The sequence below is a fragment of the Meleagris gallopavo genome, chromosome 24, assembly GCF_905368555.1.
Source record: "Meleagris gallopavo chromosome 24, MGAL_WU_HG_1.1, whole genome shotgun sequence".
NCBI lineage: Eukaryota > Metazoa > Chordata > Aves > Galliformes > Phasianidae > Meleagris > Meleagris gallopavo.
This window is the reverse complement of record NC_139427.1, coordinates 2,781,021-2,798,286: the sequence shown is the minus strand read 5'-3', so window position 1 is coordinate 2,798,286 and position 17,266 is coordinate 2,781,021. Positions and strand designations below refer to the sequence as shown.

At 47.6% G+C, this 17,266-nt stretch overlaps 2 protein-coding genes across 6 annotated transcripts; both read right to left on the bottom strand.

Annotated features, from left to right (window-relative positions):
• Positions 1-349: 349 nt before the first annotated feature.
• GINS4 (GINS complex subunit 4) lies at positions 350-4,686 on the bottom strand. Of its 3 annotated transcripts, none has more exons than XM_010723145.4 (8): positions 4,524-4,686; positions 4,235-4,321; positions 3,935-4,048; positions 3,428-3,525; positions 2,996-3,084; positions 2,649-2,739; positions 2,449-2,564; positions 350-1,334 (listed from the first exon to the last, which is right to left on the bottom strand). In XM_010723145.4, exons 1-7 carry the CDS (start codon positions 4,614-4,616, stop codon positions 2,468-2,470), a joined length of 669 nt encoding a protein of 222 aa, XP_010721447.1. In that variant the 5' UTR covers positions 4,617-4,686; the 3' UTR covers positions 350-1,334; positions 2,449-2,467. The 3 variants fall into 3 exon arrangements, with proteins under 3 accessions (XP_010721447.1, XP_019478200.1, XP_019478201.1); XM_019622655.3 differs by having other exon boundaries at positions 2,461-2,564; XM_019622656.3 differs by having other exon boundaries at positions 2,468-2,564.
• Positions 4,687-4,888: 202 nt separating this feature from the next.
• GOLGA7 (golgin A7) lies at positions 4,889-9,103 on the bottom strand. Of its 3 annotated transcripts, none has more exons than XM_010723143.4 (5): positions 8,812-9,103; positions 8,237-8,389; positions 7,323-7,424; positions 6,814-6,877; positions 4,889-6,122 (listed from the first exon to the last, which is right to left on the bottom strand). In XM_010723143.4, the coding sequence occupies exons 1-4, from the start codon at positions 8,953-8,955 to the stop codon at positions 6,830-6,832; spliced, it is 447 nt and encodes a 148-aa protein (XP_010721445.2). In that variant the 5' UTR covers positions 8,956-9,103; the 3' UTR covers positions 4,889-6,122; positions 6,814-6,829. The 3 variants fall into 3 exon arrangements, with proteins under 3 accessions (XP_010721445.2, XP_010721444.2, XP_031412611.1); XM_010723142.4 differs by having other exon boundaries at positions 4,889-6,119; XM_031556751.2 differs by having other exon boundaries at positions 8,845-9,093.
• Between the last annotated feature and the right edge of the window lie 8,163 nt (positions 9,104-17,266).

Here is a 17,266-nt window from a genome sequence, read left to right as displayed (position 1 = left end):
AAAAATCAAGACGATTTCTGTTCTCACTCTGCAGCAAGAGACTGTTCTAGGAAAGCCCTGCCAAACTTGTACTCCATTACCACTGCAAGCAGCATGAAACACAAGCTTACAGAACTCCTCAGAGCTCTTCTAGTCCTCAGCTGCTGATCACGCAGACCCCGTTTGCCCTGGAGTTCACTGACAAAGGCAGCCTCAAACCTGAGGATTAACTGTAACCGTGTTGTAATCTCCCTGAAGTCCGTCAGCTCAAAGAAGGGGGTCAGAAAAGGCCAGAAAAGCAGAAAGGCCTTTCATTCCCCTTGCAGGAGTTGATCAACATCCAGGAATTTCCAGAGGTGAAATGACAGCATTTAAATCTTCAGTGCAGATTCTGCTCTGATATTGGTTTTATGCAAAGCTTGTGCATGTAACAAAACAATGGAATGAAATACAAATTGTACGTGGGCATTATCAAGACATACTACATGTGAATCAGTTGCTTGGTGAAGAAGGTTTGTGACAAACCTACAAATGCTGTTTGACATTTCCAAAGCTTCCATCACAATCGTAATGAGTCACAGCTTGATCAGAGAAAACACAGATGCTCAGGGCTCCTGTAGGCAATCATTCTTTGGACCACGCAAGAAAAGCCACTATCAGCACAAAGGCCAGGAAGCAATTCCAAATCCAGGCCTACACTGCAGGCAAATCTGAGATACTTGAAATAGCAAAGGTAGATATTTTATGAGAATAGTGCTACTGTTGCCAGAACACCAGGAAAAAATAAAATCACTGTAATTTCTCTCTAGACAAGTTAGAAGGCATTGTGGACAACTGTGTCCACACTGGGACAGAAGCTGCATAGGCAGAACAAAGTTCATTCCATCTGCAAGGTAAATTCTGCCTTGAGACGTTCCAAAGAAGGACAGACCTGCTGCTTGGCCTGCATAACTATCCTTCAGAGCAGACAAACCAAATTCCTAAGCTCATGGCATCTTCCAAGCAATACTTTGAGAAAGACAAGAGATAAACTTGGTAAACTCTCCAACCCCCCTTCCTACTGCTGGTAACAAACTGGAGTTAAGTATCACTCACATGACCCTAGGGTTCTCTCCTGCTTGCTCACGACATTCTCTTTGTTCTGAGTTGCAGTTTCCATCCTTAATTTGCTCCGAATCCTTCCTGCTCCTTGCATTATAATCAAGATTTGCTCTGCCAGCAAATACCTTCATGTGTGTTCTTTGCTCAATGGATCACGTGGCAAAGGTGGTGTAGAAGTATCCCTCCAGTTCACTTCAGAGGGATTGGGCACTTGCACAACATCCAAGGTTGTACAGGCTGTGATGAGATCAAAGCTGATGGGGAAAGGTGGAGTTTACACAAGTTAACCACACCGTTCCAGCAGCCAATTTTCACCTGATAGCCTAATTTAACAAACAGCACTGAACTGGGGCAAGAATGAACACATATGTAAGGTTTAAAGAAGCGTACCCTTGCATTTACAAAGGGATTATTTACCTCTGAAGATATATGTGCTCTGTACACATCTGCTGTCAAACTAGTCTGAGATCTCAAGAAATGCTGTCTACACTCATCCATCCCTTGGGGCTCCAAAGGGACTATGGCAGGGCTCTGCCAAAGCCCTGTGAGTGAGTGCTGTGACTGCCCTCACTCAGCAACGCTGAGAGAAAGAAGCCTGGCTGCATTCCAAGCATGTCATAAGCAATCAAGACCTTGATTATGTCAGAGGGATGGGGGGCAATAAGCCCCTTGGAAACACAGAAGGGAAGATGTCTTGCTCGTTTACTTCAATCATAGAATGGCTTGGGTTGAAAAGGACCACAATGATCACTGAGTTTCAACCCCCTGCTAGGTGCAGGGTCACCAACCAGCAGCCCAGGCTGCCCAGAGCCACATCCAGCCTGGCCTTGAATGCCTGCAGGGATGGGGCATCCACAGCCTCCTTGGGCAACCTGTTCCAGTGCCTCACCACCCTCCGTGTGAAAAACTTCCTCTTAATATCCAACCTAAACCTTTCCTGTCTCAGTTTAAAACCATTCCCCCTTGTTTTATCACAATCCACCCCTGTAAACAGCCGTTCCCTCTCCTGTTTATACGCTCCCTTCACGTACTGGAAGGCCACAATGAGGTCTCCCTGGAGCCTTCTCTTCTCCAAGCTAAACAATCCCAGTTCCCTCAACCTTTCCTCAGTGGAAAGATGCTCCAGCTCTCTGATCATCTTAGTGACCCTCCTCTGGACCCACACCAAGAGCTCCACATCCATCCTGTACTGGGGACCCCAGGCCTGGACGCAGAATGCTTTGAATGCTTTCAAAGATATACCTCCCAGCCCTGCTGCTACCCTCAACCAGTCCTCTCCAAGCCACACCCTGCGGGGCACTCAGCCCAGCTCTGCCCTGCCCCCCTCACTGCCACCTGGGCCATGTACAGGAGGCAACACAGCCCTACCTCGGCGCTCACCACTCACTCAGATGAGCTGCACTGCTCCTGAGGCCACCAGAGGGGCAATGGTCTTGTAGCGGATCAGGTGCTGTGAGCCCTCCTCCAGATCGATGGTGTACTCTCTGAAAGAGGCAGGTGCAGGGCGTTAAGCTGCTTTTGTGAAACAAGTCTTGTTCATACGCTCTGAGTGTGGAAGGACCACCTACCTCTGCTCATCAGTTTCTGGCTCAACCAGGATGTTCTCCTGTCTCTTCAGCACTCTCAAGAACACGAAAGAGTCCAGGTTGGGTTTTGGGACTGCAGATACAACAGTCAGAGCACAGATTCAACACTCACTCATGTTCCTCTGCAGAACGCTCAGTGAAGAAAGTAGTATTAGGGGCAGCAAATGCATTGCCAACAAAGGGAATGCCAGACATTTCTGTTAAGAGGTAGTTTGCATTGCCCCAGCTTAAGAAAAAAGCAGATGGAGGTGGCTAACATGAGCCCAGAGCTTTCTCCATATCCCATTTGCAGTAATTTTCCTGAGTGCTTGTAGTCTGCCTGTACTCACCTGATTTTAGGAGGGCTATTTTCTGCAGGTTGGGTGGCATGTGCTTTAGGGCCACATTTTTCAGATAAGTCTCGGTGTTTGCCATGTACCTGAAGAAAAAAAAAAATACAACAAAAACCCACAACATTGGAGCATCTACTAACTAAGTCAAATGCAAATTTGCTTGGAGAGTATTTGCTCAAAAGTGCCAACAGGTGACACCTCCTGGTCATCCAGTTACAAGCAACCCTCTGACAGAACTGGCTCAGATGCTAAGTATGCCACAGACTCAGAAGAACTATTTCATTTTAGCTCTTTCCTTGTCCATAAGGAAGGCTAAACACCTGAATCTTACTGCAACCTTGTCTAAGGCTTAAGAACTGTTCAGTATAACACAAGGGCAAGTTCTGTACCACATGCAAAGAGAGGGAGATGGACTGAAAGCCCACTCACTCCTTAGCAAAGGCAAACTCCTCTGGTGATAGAATGGAAGGCTCCCCTCTGGCTCGAGATTTCTCCTTCTCCAGTACATGTGGGAAAAACTTCTCTATCTGCCATTGGAAGAAAAAAAAAAAAAATTAACACCCAACTTTTCAGTAGTTCAGTGCCTAAAATCCCCCAGACTTCCCTGACAAGTGATCCTCCCCTGAACAGGTGTATGCAGTAAACACAGGCCTGCCCAAATACCTGCTGCTGACTTGATAACAATACAGTCAGCTGGGGTCTTAAAGCTGCACAGATATATGTGTATCTGACAGGACCCAGGAGGATCACATACCTTGGCTTAGGTAAAAAAAAACAAAACAAAACATGCCATTATAACAGAACATCACAGCAATACTGTGATTCTCCACAACAGAAAAGTGTGCCCAAGGATTGAAATCCTTTGGGAGGACATAAGGAGTGATTCCTAGCCTGTTTTAGTTAAGTAAACCTTTTCTATGCTCTGTACAGCATTACCTTCACAAGTCTACATCTCAAGTAACTACTGAGCACATAACGGATCCTTTCGATCTCCATGCGGTGGACGCTGACCTTCAAGTCTCCCTTCTTTGCCCGTTTTAGGTTTGCTTCCTGCAAAGAAAGGCAAAAGAAACTGAAAAGGCTGAAACACCAAACAACAAAAAAAGAGAGAAAGATGACCATTTGACACATAAGGAAAATAAAAACTGATTACATTTCCCAGTGCTCTCCTCAGGAATGAACACTACACAGGCTCAGCAGCACATCCCCCCGTTTCCCCCAGCCCGCAGCACACACCATGTGGTCCAGCTGCTCCACCACGCACTCAATGATCTCAGGCTTGCTCTCCAGCAGCTCGGGGGCAAATTTCTCGTTCAGCCAGGCCTAGGAGAAGGAACGCATTGAGCAAAGGCGAAGACATCTCCTATCGTGCACTTAGGGACCCCGGCCCTGAGTCGCCCCTTCCCGCCCAGCAGGCCCACAGGCCTCGCCGTCAGCCTCCCCGAGCCTTCCTCGGACAGCCCCATCCGCCGATCGTCTAAAAGGTCCCCAGGAAGCCTCGAGGCTCATCCCTGGGCCGCACTACCTGCTCCAGGCTGCGGATGAGCTGTAGTGGGGTGAGCACCAGCTCCTCGCTGCCATCATCCGAGTCCGGCTCCTCACCGCCCGCTGCCGCCATCCCAACAGCCACAGCTCCACTGCGCAGGCGCTCAGCGTGAGCCGGATCCTGCTCACTCCGCAGGCGCGTCGCGTGACCCGGATGCTCCTCACTGCGCCGGCGCGCCGCGTGACCCGGACGTTCCCCACTGCGCCGGCGCGAACAGCGACAAAATGGCGGGGGCGGGATTTAGCGCGGTGCAGCCCCGCTGAGCCTTGCGAACGTGCCTTTACCCAATCTCGCGCTACGAAGAGAAAGCGTTTCAAAAACAGCGCTACTGAACGTGACACAGACACAGTTTAAGAAAAAATTTACTGATCCATTAGTACTTCTGCCAGTATTGCAACAGACATGAAAGGCAACCACTGTTACAGTTTAGAAAAAACAAGTCTTATACAGTGAGAATATTAAACAAATCTCAAAAAAGAAAAAAACAAACAACAACAACAAAAAAAACAGAAACCAGTGGCTGAGGAACAAGCCTGGAATTTCAGACGCAGTAGCACCTACAGCACCACCAAAAGCCAAAACATCACTTCTGTACAATTTCTCAGTTTCTAAGTTCTTGAATTCCTTCCACAATTGGATAATGGCACTCAGAACTGAAATCCAAACATCCTTTCCTTAAGGAACCGTGCTTTTAGGTATTGCTGAGGAATGTTAATGCACAAACATAGGAAATAACGCACAGCTCTACTTCTCAAAAGTGTGCCAGCAGACAAGAGTTAAGAAACCATCCTACACAACAGCTAAGTTTCTCGAATCAGCGTTTTCCTCTAAGTTATAATAAATTCATAAAGAAACAGTTTTACACTTCACATATTAATCAGAGTAGGGAAAGAGTTATATTTATTGGTTCAGCATCCATTTTATTGTAGTTCCTGTTTTATCCATGAATAGACTCCCTCTTCTGATCAGCCCTGACAGTTACAATAACAGCACATACACAGCAGTAGAAAAAACACTAGGAATAAAGTCCAGCTATTCCTCCCTCTCTTCTAGGAATAACCAAAACATTAAAACAAGAAACGCTTTGCCTTCTAGTTTTCTGTAAGAATCAGTACACGATGCTTAAAACGCTCATTGCCTTGAGTCACTTCTCATCAGGAAGAGGCACCACATCCCCTTACTGAAATACTGAACCTGAGGGAAAGCCTTTCTTCTGGAAAATTCCACTCTGACTTGTAGATATCCAAAGCCCAATCGATGTACAGAAAGGTTTAAGAAGTAGGGAGGAACAGCACCACATTTACATGACTAGACTTCTGTCGGGCTAAAGCGGTTCTGTCAGAAGAGTACGCAGCTTCACCACTTCTGCTTTTTCTTGAGAAACTTAAGAGAGATCTCACTGCTCAATAATTTGCCACAAAATGTATGCTGACCAGCTGGGTCACACCACGTGGAGTAGTTTTAGGAAGTCAGTCCCTGTAGAAAATGGCACTGTGGATCTGGCAGCAAAAAGAGGAATGATGCTCTAAAGTAGGAGGTAGGGGAACTGATACATCAAGTCCACTGTTGAGCTGTCTGCTAGAAAAGAAGGTACATGTTAGAATTGATTTCCAGGTAAAATACAAGGGGATTCTTAACATGGGTTATAACCTTGATTTCATAGATACTTGAAACACAAAACCTTTTAAAACAGAGCTTGCTACGAGGTACCTCTAAAAACATTCAAAAAGAAAAGTTGCATCTTTCACAGCAGTATAGAAAAAACAGTTGCTAGCACAGTGCCATCAATGATTTTCTTAAGTATTTCTTCATCTCTTACGTTATCAATCTGAAAATTGTTTAGAAAACCAAAATAAGCATTCAAACAGTGCTTTGTTTTAAAGTTGAGATTTAAGAGCAAGTCTTATATTTGTCTGTTCAGAAACTTATGCCAGGAAAACTTTGTGAAAAATCAAAAGATCCTTTAAATACAGAAAGCCATTTTGGGCTTAATACAGTGCAAGTTAAGTTTATGCATATTTTACCAAACTCAAATCTTGATCGTTTAAGTTAAATCTGCTATTGTTTGAGGTGGCTTAACATCCAGTAGCATAAAATTAATCATATATATTGCTATACATTCAGAAAACCTACACCACCCAAGACTTAAGTAAAAAGCCACTGATTACACACAGAAGTTGGATAAATATTCTGTTTCAGCAGGAGACAGTCTACCAGTCTGAGCACAAAAAAGAAAGTTGAGGTTGGCATCTACTGTAATGATAAGTACCTGAGACTCCACAGTTTTATCTTCCACTGCTCATGCCTCTGTCTTCATAAATGGTAATTTCAATCTGCGTAGAAAGGCTGTTAGGGAAATATACTATACGAAGTTTACAAAAACACAAGTGAAAAATCATTAGGATATTAGAACTTTTGATCTTTCTGCTTCATAGCTGTTTTTTTGAGGTTAATTTCAGAGCTACAAAGCAAACAGAACAGCACACCAGTCACCTATGCAGCTCAGGACTGTTCCAACAACAAGAACACAAAATTCTGCACACAGAGAGCTTGTGAACCTTGCCATCTTCTTCTAAATCTCAGGAAAAACTACACAACAGACAGAAGTATAAATATCTGACTAAAGAACAACACATAGCTGAGAGTGACCAGACTGATCTTGTACTCTGCAGTATCACAGACCGAACATGACTAGAGGATGCCATATTAACAGAGAAACAGGTTGCATATTGTAGACTAACAAATTAGGAAATAATCTTAGAAACCACACAAGGATACAACTCTTAGTCCTCTTTCAATGGGGTCGGTCAGAAGGAGGCCCTGAGGAGCATAGATCTTCTCATTCTGTTCCTGAATGAACTTGGCAATTTTCTTTAGAACCTGATAATAGAACAGCAGAGAAGTCACAGTTTATTAAGTCAGGTTTCTTAACTAGGTTTCCCTATCTTAGAGCCATAGACCAGCAATACCACAAATATAACAACGTTAGGAGAACCCAGCATGAGAGCACCAGTACCCACTAGAGACAGAAATTGCATTATTCCACGATGTACAGAAAATGTTACACTGCTCATATATCAGACAGACTTGTCACAGAATCAGAATCACAGAATGGCCCAGTTTGGAAGTGACCTCAAGGATCACAAAGCTCCAACCCCCTGCCACACGCAGGGCCACCAACCTCCACATCTCACAGCAGCCCAGGCTGCCCAGGGCCCCATCCAACCTGGCCTTGAACACCTCCAGGGATGGACGGGGATCCACAGCCTCTCTGGGCAGCTGTTCCAGCACCTCACCGCTCTCATAGCAAACAACTTCCCCCTGACATCCAACCTCAATCTGCCCTCCCTCAACTTCAAACCATTTCCCCTTGTCCTGCTGTTTCTCCCCTTTCAAACAGTTGATTCCCCTCCTGTCTGTAGGCTCCCTTTAGGTCCTGCAGGCTGCACTGAGGTCACCCCCAGCCTTCTTTTCTCCAGGCTGAACAAGCCCAGCTCCCTCAGCCTGTCTTTGTAGGCAGGTGCTGCAGCCCCCTGATCATCTTTTGGCTCTCCTCTGTTAAGTCACCCTACAGTAAGATCCAGAGCCTATATGGAATTTATACAGTGATGGCACAAGTAACAGAAAACTTACAGGACATAAATCACCTGAAGTCTGGAGCATAAGAAAGAAGGAAAACAAAACAAACCTACCTTTTCATAATGTGTTTCCATGCACAAGAAGATAGTATAGGCTGTCAGACAGGCCAGACACCCCTCAAGGTACGATTGGCCCCCAAGTTTTTCAGCTTCAGCATAAAGGTTGTTCAGTGTTCGGACAGTCTCTTCAAACTGCTGCCTATCAATCTGAAAGAGAAAACAGATTTAGCCATCACACCTTTCACACTCCAGAACTCATCAATATCTTCTAAAAACTTCACTTATTTCCACTTTTTCTGTCTTTCCTCACAGAAATATCACCTGCTGACAATTTAAACAGCCGCTGTGTTTAGAGCAAAGTCCAGAGGACGCCGTGAATTACAGACCTTAAACTTCTTATCAAAAATCTGCCCAGATCAAGTGTGAATTCCAACACAACCTGAACACAAAGCAATTAAATAACTACCGACTGCAATTCCACCAAGAGGAAAAACAGCAAAAGCAGCTTACTTCATACACAGCAGGCTGCTAGATTAAAAAGAGCAGGAAAAAGCAAACCAGGCAGCTCCAAAGATCAGCAGTAACCCCTCGCTGGCTGCTCAGACAAACCCCATAAAGCGACACAATACCACAGAGGCGGGCAGCGCGGTTATCCGCTTTACCCGGTTCTCCAGCTCGGCCGGGAACTTGCTCTGGAATTGGCAGCGGGTCCCACCGCTATAATCACGCTGGATGAACACTTTGCCCGACACGGGCGCTTGCTGCGGCCTCATCGCACCGCGGCCGCCTCGCTCCGCTCCCGCAGGCGCCGCCGCTCGCTTTAGGCTGCTCGCAAAGGCGTCCGGTAAGCTCCGGACCGGGAAAAAGGCGGAAGCGACGTTGTGCGCATGCGCCGTAGCCTCATCGGGCCCAGAGTGCGGCAGTGCGCATGCGCCCGTGCCACCGCAAAACATAGCGGCGAGCTCACGCGTGCGCACTCGCTCCCCGCTTCCTATTGGCTGCGCGGAGATTCCCTCGCCAATCACAACTGAGGCACTGCCCTCGTGACCTCTGCCAAAGCCCTGCACGGATGACACGGCCGTGGCGCACACCCCTTAACGTACGCTGGCATGGTACGGCCCCGCTCCCCCTGCCTCGAAATCACGTGGCACAGCCCAGCCCCGCCCACTCCCGGCCCCGTCCAATCCCGGCCCGTGCAATCCCGGCCCCGCCCACTCTCGGCCCCATCCAATCCCGGCCCCCGCCCACTCTCGACCCCGCGAATCCGCACGTGTGCGCTGAGCTGGTGCGAGGCGGGATGAAAACGGTCGTAGAATTTTACTCTGCGGTAATAAACGACTGTTTTGTTGTGGATTTTTTTTTTTTTTTTTTTACTAATTAAAAACGCCGTGGGAAAAAATGGAAGGCAGATTTAATTCAAACATTATCTACGGCGGGGGCATTTGTAATTCTAGATGTGGGTCATAGAATGAGGCTCCAGCACCTGGGCTCAGAGACAGTCAGTGCCCCCAGCTGCAGGACACGGCCTGGTTGGGTGCTGGGTGTCTCCATGGGACACACGTTCACGTTTTGCATACAGGACAGTGGCATTCCACCAGCATGCCTGTATTCATTATTTTAAAATATAATATAGCAAAGAGTTGCCCAGCTTTCTTGCTGCATTCCTCCGTGCTGTAAACAGCCTTGAGCTACTGTCTGCATCCTCCACCACACAATTTTAAAGATATATTTTTGTGCTTGCGTTTTGCCTTTGTCCAGGAGGCTTTGGGAGGGCTGTGGGTAGGGATGCACCTGGGTTGCATGAAGGGCACAGCTGGAGGAAGCTGGGGCCACCCCAGGAGCTTCAAGCCTTCCTCCAATCCTATGTTTTTTAGCATTAGCAATTTTCTATTTTGCACGTTGTCCTCGTCAGGCTGCTTTGTTCACATGTGTGGTGCAGGGCTGTCCTTTCTCTGGAAGAGGACTTTTGATGACCAAGATGTATTCAGTGTGGAGCAGCAGGAAACATTAACCCTTAATCCTTAGCTGGGAGCAACAGAGTCCATCAGGAGACTGGGACTGCCATGTCCTGTGCACAGCAGGATGCCAGCATTGCACACCAGAGACAGCTGGAACTGGATGGATTCTGCCTCATAAGCAGGGAGAACACAGCCTTGCTTTTCTAGCAAAGCAATTTTGGATTTGGATTTCTCTTGGCTGATGCAAGGTGACTTCAGCCCTCCACGGGGAGGTGCGTTGTAGCTGTTGTGCCTGGCTTGGAGCTTGGTACAAAGGCTTGTCGGGAAGCATGTGTGGCTGAGGCTTGTGAGGTTGTAAGTTACCCCTCTCCCACAGAATGGAATTATTTACAAAGGGAGCAGAGTTCTGATCAAAGCAGGCAAAATGTGTATATACTGAGGTCGACTGGAAGCTGAAACTAGATGAACTCAGGCCTTAATGGAAGGGCAATTAATGGCTGAGGCAACGTGCTGGTGGTCAGGAGCATTCTCCATCACTCCTAATCTCCAAAGCCCCAAGTGCTGGGCAGGAGTGCTGCATGGCCTCTGATCTGTAGGGTTCAATGCCTTGCAGAGATTTACGAAGCATTTGTTGTCCCCTGCCAACCACACCACAAATCAACACAGAGGAAACAAATACAAGAATGATTTATTTTGTTTAGTTTCAACAGAGCATAATAAGCAGACACCATGTCATGCTCCGAACAAAACTAACAATTTTGCAATGATAAAAGACAGTAAACAGCGCTGTCACTGTCCCCAGCACAAAGCCCAGGGGTGGCAGCTGAGAAAGAGGCACCCCTCTGGCCCGGAGGAGGGCTCTTCTTTGTGCTAAGCAGTTTGCAAATGTGATAATGACACCCTTAATTTGCTCAGGGAAGAGATAAAAAGGAGAAAAATAAAAATAGAGATCTCTCTGAGTGGTGAGTGTCCCAGGAACCCGGGTATCAGCTGCTGTGATCTCTGTGCCTCCCCCTATAGGAACAGCCTGAACTAATTAACCCTCTAGCACTCCATAATGAAGACTAATAAACACCTAATGGGTTTGCTTGAACAAACAACTCCTGCTCCTTCTGCAGGAAGCCCCCGGTCAGTTGGAGCAGCATGGGGACAAAGTGTGACATGGGCTGAGCCCCATTCCTGCAGCCCTCGCCTGCCTGAAGTGCTCTCAGAAATTATCTGCTTAAAAATGCTGCACCAGATGGAGTGCGTTTCCTTAACCTTTAGCTGCTTGCAATGTGAAAACAGTTAAGATCGTGATGTTAAAATTTTCTCAGATGTTTTATGCGCATATAAAATATTCTAGAAGAATGTGCTTTTGGATGCAAACTTTGATCCAACTACAGTTTTACTGGAGTTTATAGAAAAACAAAAGATATATATTTTCAGGGTGTCTGGATCTTCACGTAAAGATATCCGCTGCTGAGCTTTTGGAATAAAAAGTTGGCAAACGCTGTGACCACAGGAGGAACCTCCTGGGTTTGCTGTGCTAACACGAAGGCTGAACCTGGAAATGGTAACCATGTAATGTGTCTCTTTCTGAAAGATCCATTCACTGTTTTAGTGTTTTATGACACCAAGCATAAGCACGAGGAGCTTTTCATAATTTTAACAGCTTATTCTGATCCACCATCTTTAAATAAAGAATAAGTGCACTAAAATTGCACAGTGAGTGTGCACGAAATATTAAAGAAAAGCAATGCATTGCTTCATTAAGGGGCAGAAGCTGGGTCTGCCAGGCTCAAGACCTTGGTGTTTCCATGGCCTGCACCTTGGGGTGAGGAGGAGCAATGCAGGAGGAGCTGTTTGCCAACCCCTGGCATTCCCAGGCTGCCGTGTTCCCATGGGACACTGAGCACACGTGGGCAGGAGGAGGTTCCTATGCCCCAGGAAGGCAATTTGAACCTGTGCTGCTGGGTACCACATTGAGTGTTACACAGAAAAAGCAAGAGGGAGGAACAGGATTGTGTTTGTTACTGGTAAATCAAACCAGCTGCGATCCACGGGCTGCTGGATCCACAGATCCTTCCTGTGAGAAACACCAAACGTTGCTGCTGTTCCCCTTCGCTTGGTGTCGGGATGCTGGGTGCATCCGAGGGGCTGCTGGGACCCATTGGGGCCTCCTCCATCCTGATGTGACACAGAGCAGCACCTGGGCTGGAGGAAGGGACTGGAGGACTCGGGAACAAAGGAGCCTTTCAGGTCACCTAATGCTGTATGGATCCGAGAGGACAAAATGAATTTACAGCCATGGCTCAGATGGGGAGATATGGTCGCAAAGGCAATTTGTTTCATTTTATAGGCCTGAAAGATTCTACGTCGGGGCTCCCTGTATGGTTTGAATTAAGTTTGGAGAGTGGCATTCTGGAGAGCAGTTTGGAGGGGTTTTCATGCAATGAAATATCTGTCGTTGAGCAGGAGCCTCGCAACACTTTCGCAGTGCTTTCCAGCAAAAGAATTCATGTCTGCCCCCAAAAATGAAAACGATGAATAGCTGAAAACAGAGGTATCTACCTCGTATTATTTTGGAATGAGGTTCCACGCACCTACTGATGGAGCAAGTGAGAAGTTTGAAGGCTGCTGCATTAAAAAGAAGAGCTTTTTTTCCTGCCACTTTGCATCCGTGCTGCCAGCAACGCATCTCCCGGTTGGGATGCTGCCATCTGAGACCCGACCCATCGTCGGGACGGGCGATCCCTGCTGCCCTCCGCCTTGGTTTGCTCTTAATCACCGCCGGGCCAGGGGAGTTCTCCCGAAGGAGGCTCCTTTCAGGGCTTTCAGAAAACGGGGTCAGACGTGTCTTCTGACCTGCGACCTGCCGCTTCCCCCCTCGCTGTAATTATCTAATACCGCGCTCTCCCTGCCAAGTACAATGAAACAATTTGTCACTTCGATTGTCTGTCAGTCAACACTGGGGCCTTTTCAACAGGCCAACACATGTTTTTTGAGAGCTTGTCAGCAAGGGCTGTCTGGCCAGGCACATAACCGTGGAAAATGGAACCTTTGTTAATTCTGGTTCTTAGAAAAGTAAATCCATTCACTTGCTTTTTTTTTTTTTTTTTTTTTTCTTCCAGGCTTTCAGCTTGGAATTTGCACAAGAAGCTGAATTGCCCCTGATCCCTAAATGATTGGTCAGAGGATTTGCATGAGGAAGCAGAAATTAATTATTCTTTTCTTTTTATTTTCTGTAATTGTGTGTTTAGAAATGAGATTACATTCTGCAGCCGCACGAGGGGCTGGGGGGGAAGTTGGTCGGGAGGGGGGGGGGGGGAAACCGCTTTGCATTTGTTTAGCGCCTCGGAGTTAAGATCACCTAATCGCTTCAAGCATTTCCTCGGATTCCCTCTTTTTTTTTTTTTTTTTTCCTGCTTTAATGACCAAACAAAGCTTGTGCTGCTTTTCGGGGAACTTCTCCGACGGCGAATGTCGGCGTTCATCGCCCCGTCCGTGCGCAGCGAGGTTCGGGACGATTCGGGGCCGTTCCGCATCCCCAGTTCTGTTGCCTGCAGATCCGAAGTTCCGAAGCTCCTCTCCTACCGCAGAAGTAAAATACGGCGTGGAATCGCGGCACAGCCGCTCCATTGAGAGGTCTGCTTGCTTGGCTAATAGCAATAATTCAAAACAGATGAGCCCAAGGCTGTACGCTGCGTATCCCGATCTGCCCTGACCCCTGGCACTCACTGAAAGTTACCTTGAGACTCGCCAGAGCTCCTCCTGCCTTCTGTGAGGGTTATTTATTGCAAAGTCATAAATGTTTGCTATAGATTTTCTCCATCAATCTAGAAAATGACTCGGGTTAGAAAAAAATTATGGACTTGGATTTTGGGCTCGTGTTTCTCGGGTAGGGGAGAAGAATTCGGATCTCCATTGTTCAGAGCTGCACAATTCTGGGCTCTGCTGCTGTGTTAATTAATTCCCTTCTGCAAATGGTTTGAAATGCAGTGTAGTGGAGAAGGAAGAGGTTCTCCTTTACTTCTGTCTTAAAATCTTCCATAAAACTATTTATGGGAGAAGGGAAAGTCTGTTTTCTTCTCATCCTTCCGGGATGCATTGCAATTAAAAAAAATTGAAATCTGGAGGCTGCTGTGGCCCAGAAAACCCACCTCAAGCCAACACCTCCCAACTGGGTTGCAGTGGGGCTCGGGGGAGCATCCACCTCCTCCCTGCACCCCTGGCACTGCTGCCTGGGCCATGGCCAGCACTTTTTCCCACCCCTTTTAGGAGGCACAGGAGCAGGGCTGCTGCTGCCCTGCAGGCACTTCTCTGCAAAATTGAAAAGCTTTTACTCAGAAAAGTTGAGCAAGACCTCGGCTTCCAGGATGATCTGGAGGTCCCTCAGTGGAGTGGATTCAAGCACTGCTGGATTTGACACTGGGGCTAATGAGCTGCTGCCTTCAGAGGTTATGGCTAACAGTTCCATTTCACTGCATTTTTTTGTTGTTTCAGAATGATTTGTGGCAGCTGTGCTTGCCCATGTGCCAGGATAGAGAATCTGCCTCAGCTCAGAGCAGTTCTGTGCTGCGTTCATGCATGGCTCAGTTTCCACAACCACGGACCAGGACAGAAGATGGATGCAGGGGTGGCAGTGCGGATGCCACAACAGTTACTGCTGCTATTCATGGCACAACCTGCTCTCCCATGTCTGTCTGTCCATCCGTCCAAAGCCTCTTGAAAAGCTTTGCATGAATGAGCTGACCCAGCTTTGTTTCTGCTGCCCCGTTTTGCCCTTTACCCTTTGACCTTTGCCCAGCAGTGTGGACAAGGAGGCAGGGTTTGGCCACAGATCACTGCACAGCTGGGCAGATGATCCCACAGCAGCACAATGAGACTGTGGTGCAGCTCCTGGGGCTTGCTCTACACCGCTGCAGGATTTATCTCCTGATTGCTTTCTCTTCTCTCACGCACCTCTTTCCATTCCTGCCCAACGTGTGCCACGGAGCTGTTTAGGTGTGTGGTTGGTGGCTGCATCTGCTGACACTGGGACATGTGGTCACAGGGGCATGGAGGGGTTCTGGTGTGGATGGATCTGTGCTGGGTAAGGTGCAAAAATCTGACAGTGAGAGCATGACAACAGGAGCTATTTGTTCGATCAATGATTTACCAGATGTGTACACTGTACTAAAGGCTTGTAAACATGCTTTAATGGCCAGCTGTAAATCCAGACGGTAGCAGTGCCAACTCCAACTCCATTGGACATGTCTCAGAACAGCAGCATAAGGGCCCTGAATCACTTTGTTATAGGCTCTGTCAGCTCTGCAATTGTGCATGTAAATCAAAGAGCCAATGTCCTTAGGTCAAAATTATTTGGATGCAAGGAGAGGTTTTATGACCACAGCTTTTCCCTTTCTGGGTTCCCTGCAGTTTCATGTCTTCCACGAATCACATCTCCAGAACATCAGCTTTCTGTCCGAGTGCCCCGAGTGCAGGGCTGTGTTTTCCCTGACTGGGTTGGAAGTCTCCTTTGTTAATCACTGAAGCAGAGCATCATTAGTGAGAAGTGCAGAATGTACACAAAGAAGAACTTGCCAAATTACTAATAAGCAGAAACTCCATCCATCTTAATGAGATGGGATTAAGAAAATAGCAACCTAGAATATACACAATGGAGCCTTTCCATGCTGTTTGTTTATCCATGTTAGAAAGTAGTTCAGAGCTCCATCTCTAGTAGTTCAGCTTAGAGAGGCTGAAGCACGGTTTCCAAACCACAGGCTGCTGGTGCTCTTGCAAATCATCAAGCATGAGAAAGATAAATAAATAAACGGACAGACAGCTCAATAAATTATTAGAGGGAAGATAAGTGTCTGGTTTCCAAACAAATGGAACACCACCACAACAAAATGCTGGGCTCTCTTTGCTGCTGAGCAAATCAGGTTTGCTTCACTGCTTGGGGGAGAGAGAATTGCACAGTGCTGCTCCACCTTGTTGTGCTGCACGGAGGGCTGGGAAGGAGCAGAGAGAAGCTTTTATTTGGGAAAAGCTGGGGATGAATTGCAAATCCATGGCTCCCTGCTGACCTCCTGGGCATTGGCAGCACAGAAGGGCTCACACCACACTGAGGTGGCTGCACACCTGTGCTGCCGAGCCACGTTTTTCTTTTGTTGGGTAGAAATGACTTGAAGTGCATTTCACACGAGCTGCTCAGCTGCTGCTATTTTATTGAATGCCAGCACTCGCTGTACATTATTGAGACAAACTTTATATATGCTACAGCAGCCTGCACCTGGTCCAGGGCAAAGCTGAGCCTCCTAGAGAAAAATGTGCTGTAATGCAGCAAGTTATTATGGGATAAATATTTATAAGCGCCTGTAAATATTTGCCATGGGTTCCCTCTTGGGATTAGGGGCAGACGGTCAGAGTTTTCAGCAGTGCCATTGGAGTTCTTTAAGTGTTATCTCACTCAGCTAGTAAACCCTTTGCTTATTGTGTTTAGCTATAGAATGTAATGGTGCTAATTTCGCACTAACAGGAGATGTCAGCTGGAACTGCACAGGTCTTGACCCCAGCTGGGCATGGGCTGCTGCATGCCAGGGTGCCCTCTCCGTGCAGACAGCAGCACAGGGCTGCCCAGCTGCAGAACTCTGTGCAGCTCCCCAGGCACGAAGGTGAGGGCACATTCATGGCTAACGAAAGCTCTGAGCTATCTGCTGAGCAAAACCAGAAAACAAACACAGCAAAGCTAACATCCTCCATGGCAGCCTGACCCCAGCAGGGGCTATCTCTTCTGGCTACCAGGGGGGTCTGAGCTAAAGCAAATATTCCCTGCGTTTTCCAGGAGCTGCCCTGCTGCAGGAGGTGGCACGGCAGGGTCCCTGCACAAAGATGATGGGGATGGGGGTGGGGACGGGGTTGAGGATGGGAATGGGGATGGAGATGGGGATGGAACAGTTGCTGCCAGCCTTGTCTCGCTGCCGGTGGCTGTTGTGTCACCGCTGCCCCATTGGGGTTGGGATGGGACAGGCACAGTGGTGGGAAACTGGGGAAGAAATGCCAGGGCAGGCGAGGCCACGACTCCTCCATGCCCTCAAATGCAGCAGTGGAACAATGGGCCCTGGGCAATAGCGCTCATTGGATTGTTGCATGGGACTCT

Bases quoted from the DNA above. Each gene is read 5' to 3' on its own strand.
- GINS4 (XM_010723145.4), bottom strand. From the start codon at position 4,616: ATGGCGGCAGCGGGCGGTGAGGAGCCGGACTCGGATGATGGCAGCGAG. The intron at 4,049-4,234 runs GTGTGTGCTGCG...CTTTCTTTGCAG, and splicing joins TGGAGCAGCTGGACCACATG to GAAGCAAACCTAAAACGGGC. The intron at 2,740-2,995 runs GTGAGTACAGGC...TTGTATCTGCAG, and splicing joins AATAGCCCTCCTAAAATCAG to TCCCAAAACCCAACCTGGAC.
- GOLGA7 (XM_010723143.4), bottom strand. From the start codon at position 8,955: ATGAGGCCGCAGCAAGCGCCCGTGTCGGGCAAAGTGTTCATCCAGCGT. The intron at 8,390-8,811 runs GTATTGTGTCGC...TTTCTCTTTCAG, and splicing joins CCGCGCTGCCCGCCTCTGTG to ATTGATAGGCAGCAGTTTGA. The intron at 7,425-8,236 runs GTAGGTTTGTTT...TTCTATTATCAG, and splicing joins TGGAAACACATTATGAAAAG to GTTCTAAAGAAAATTGCCAA.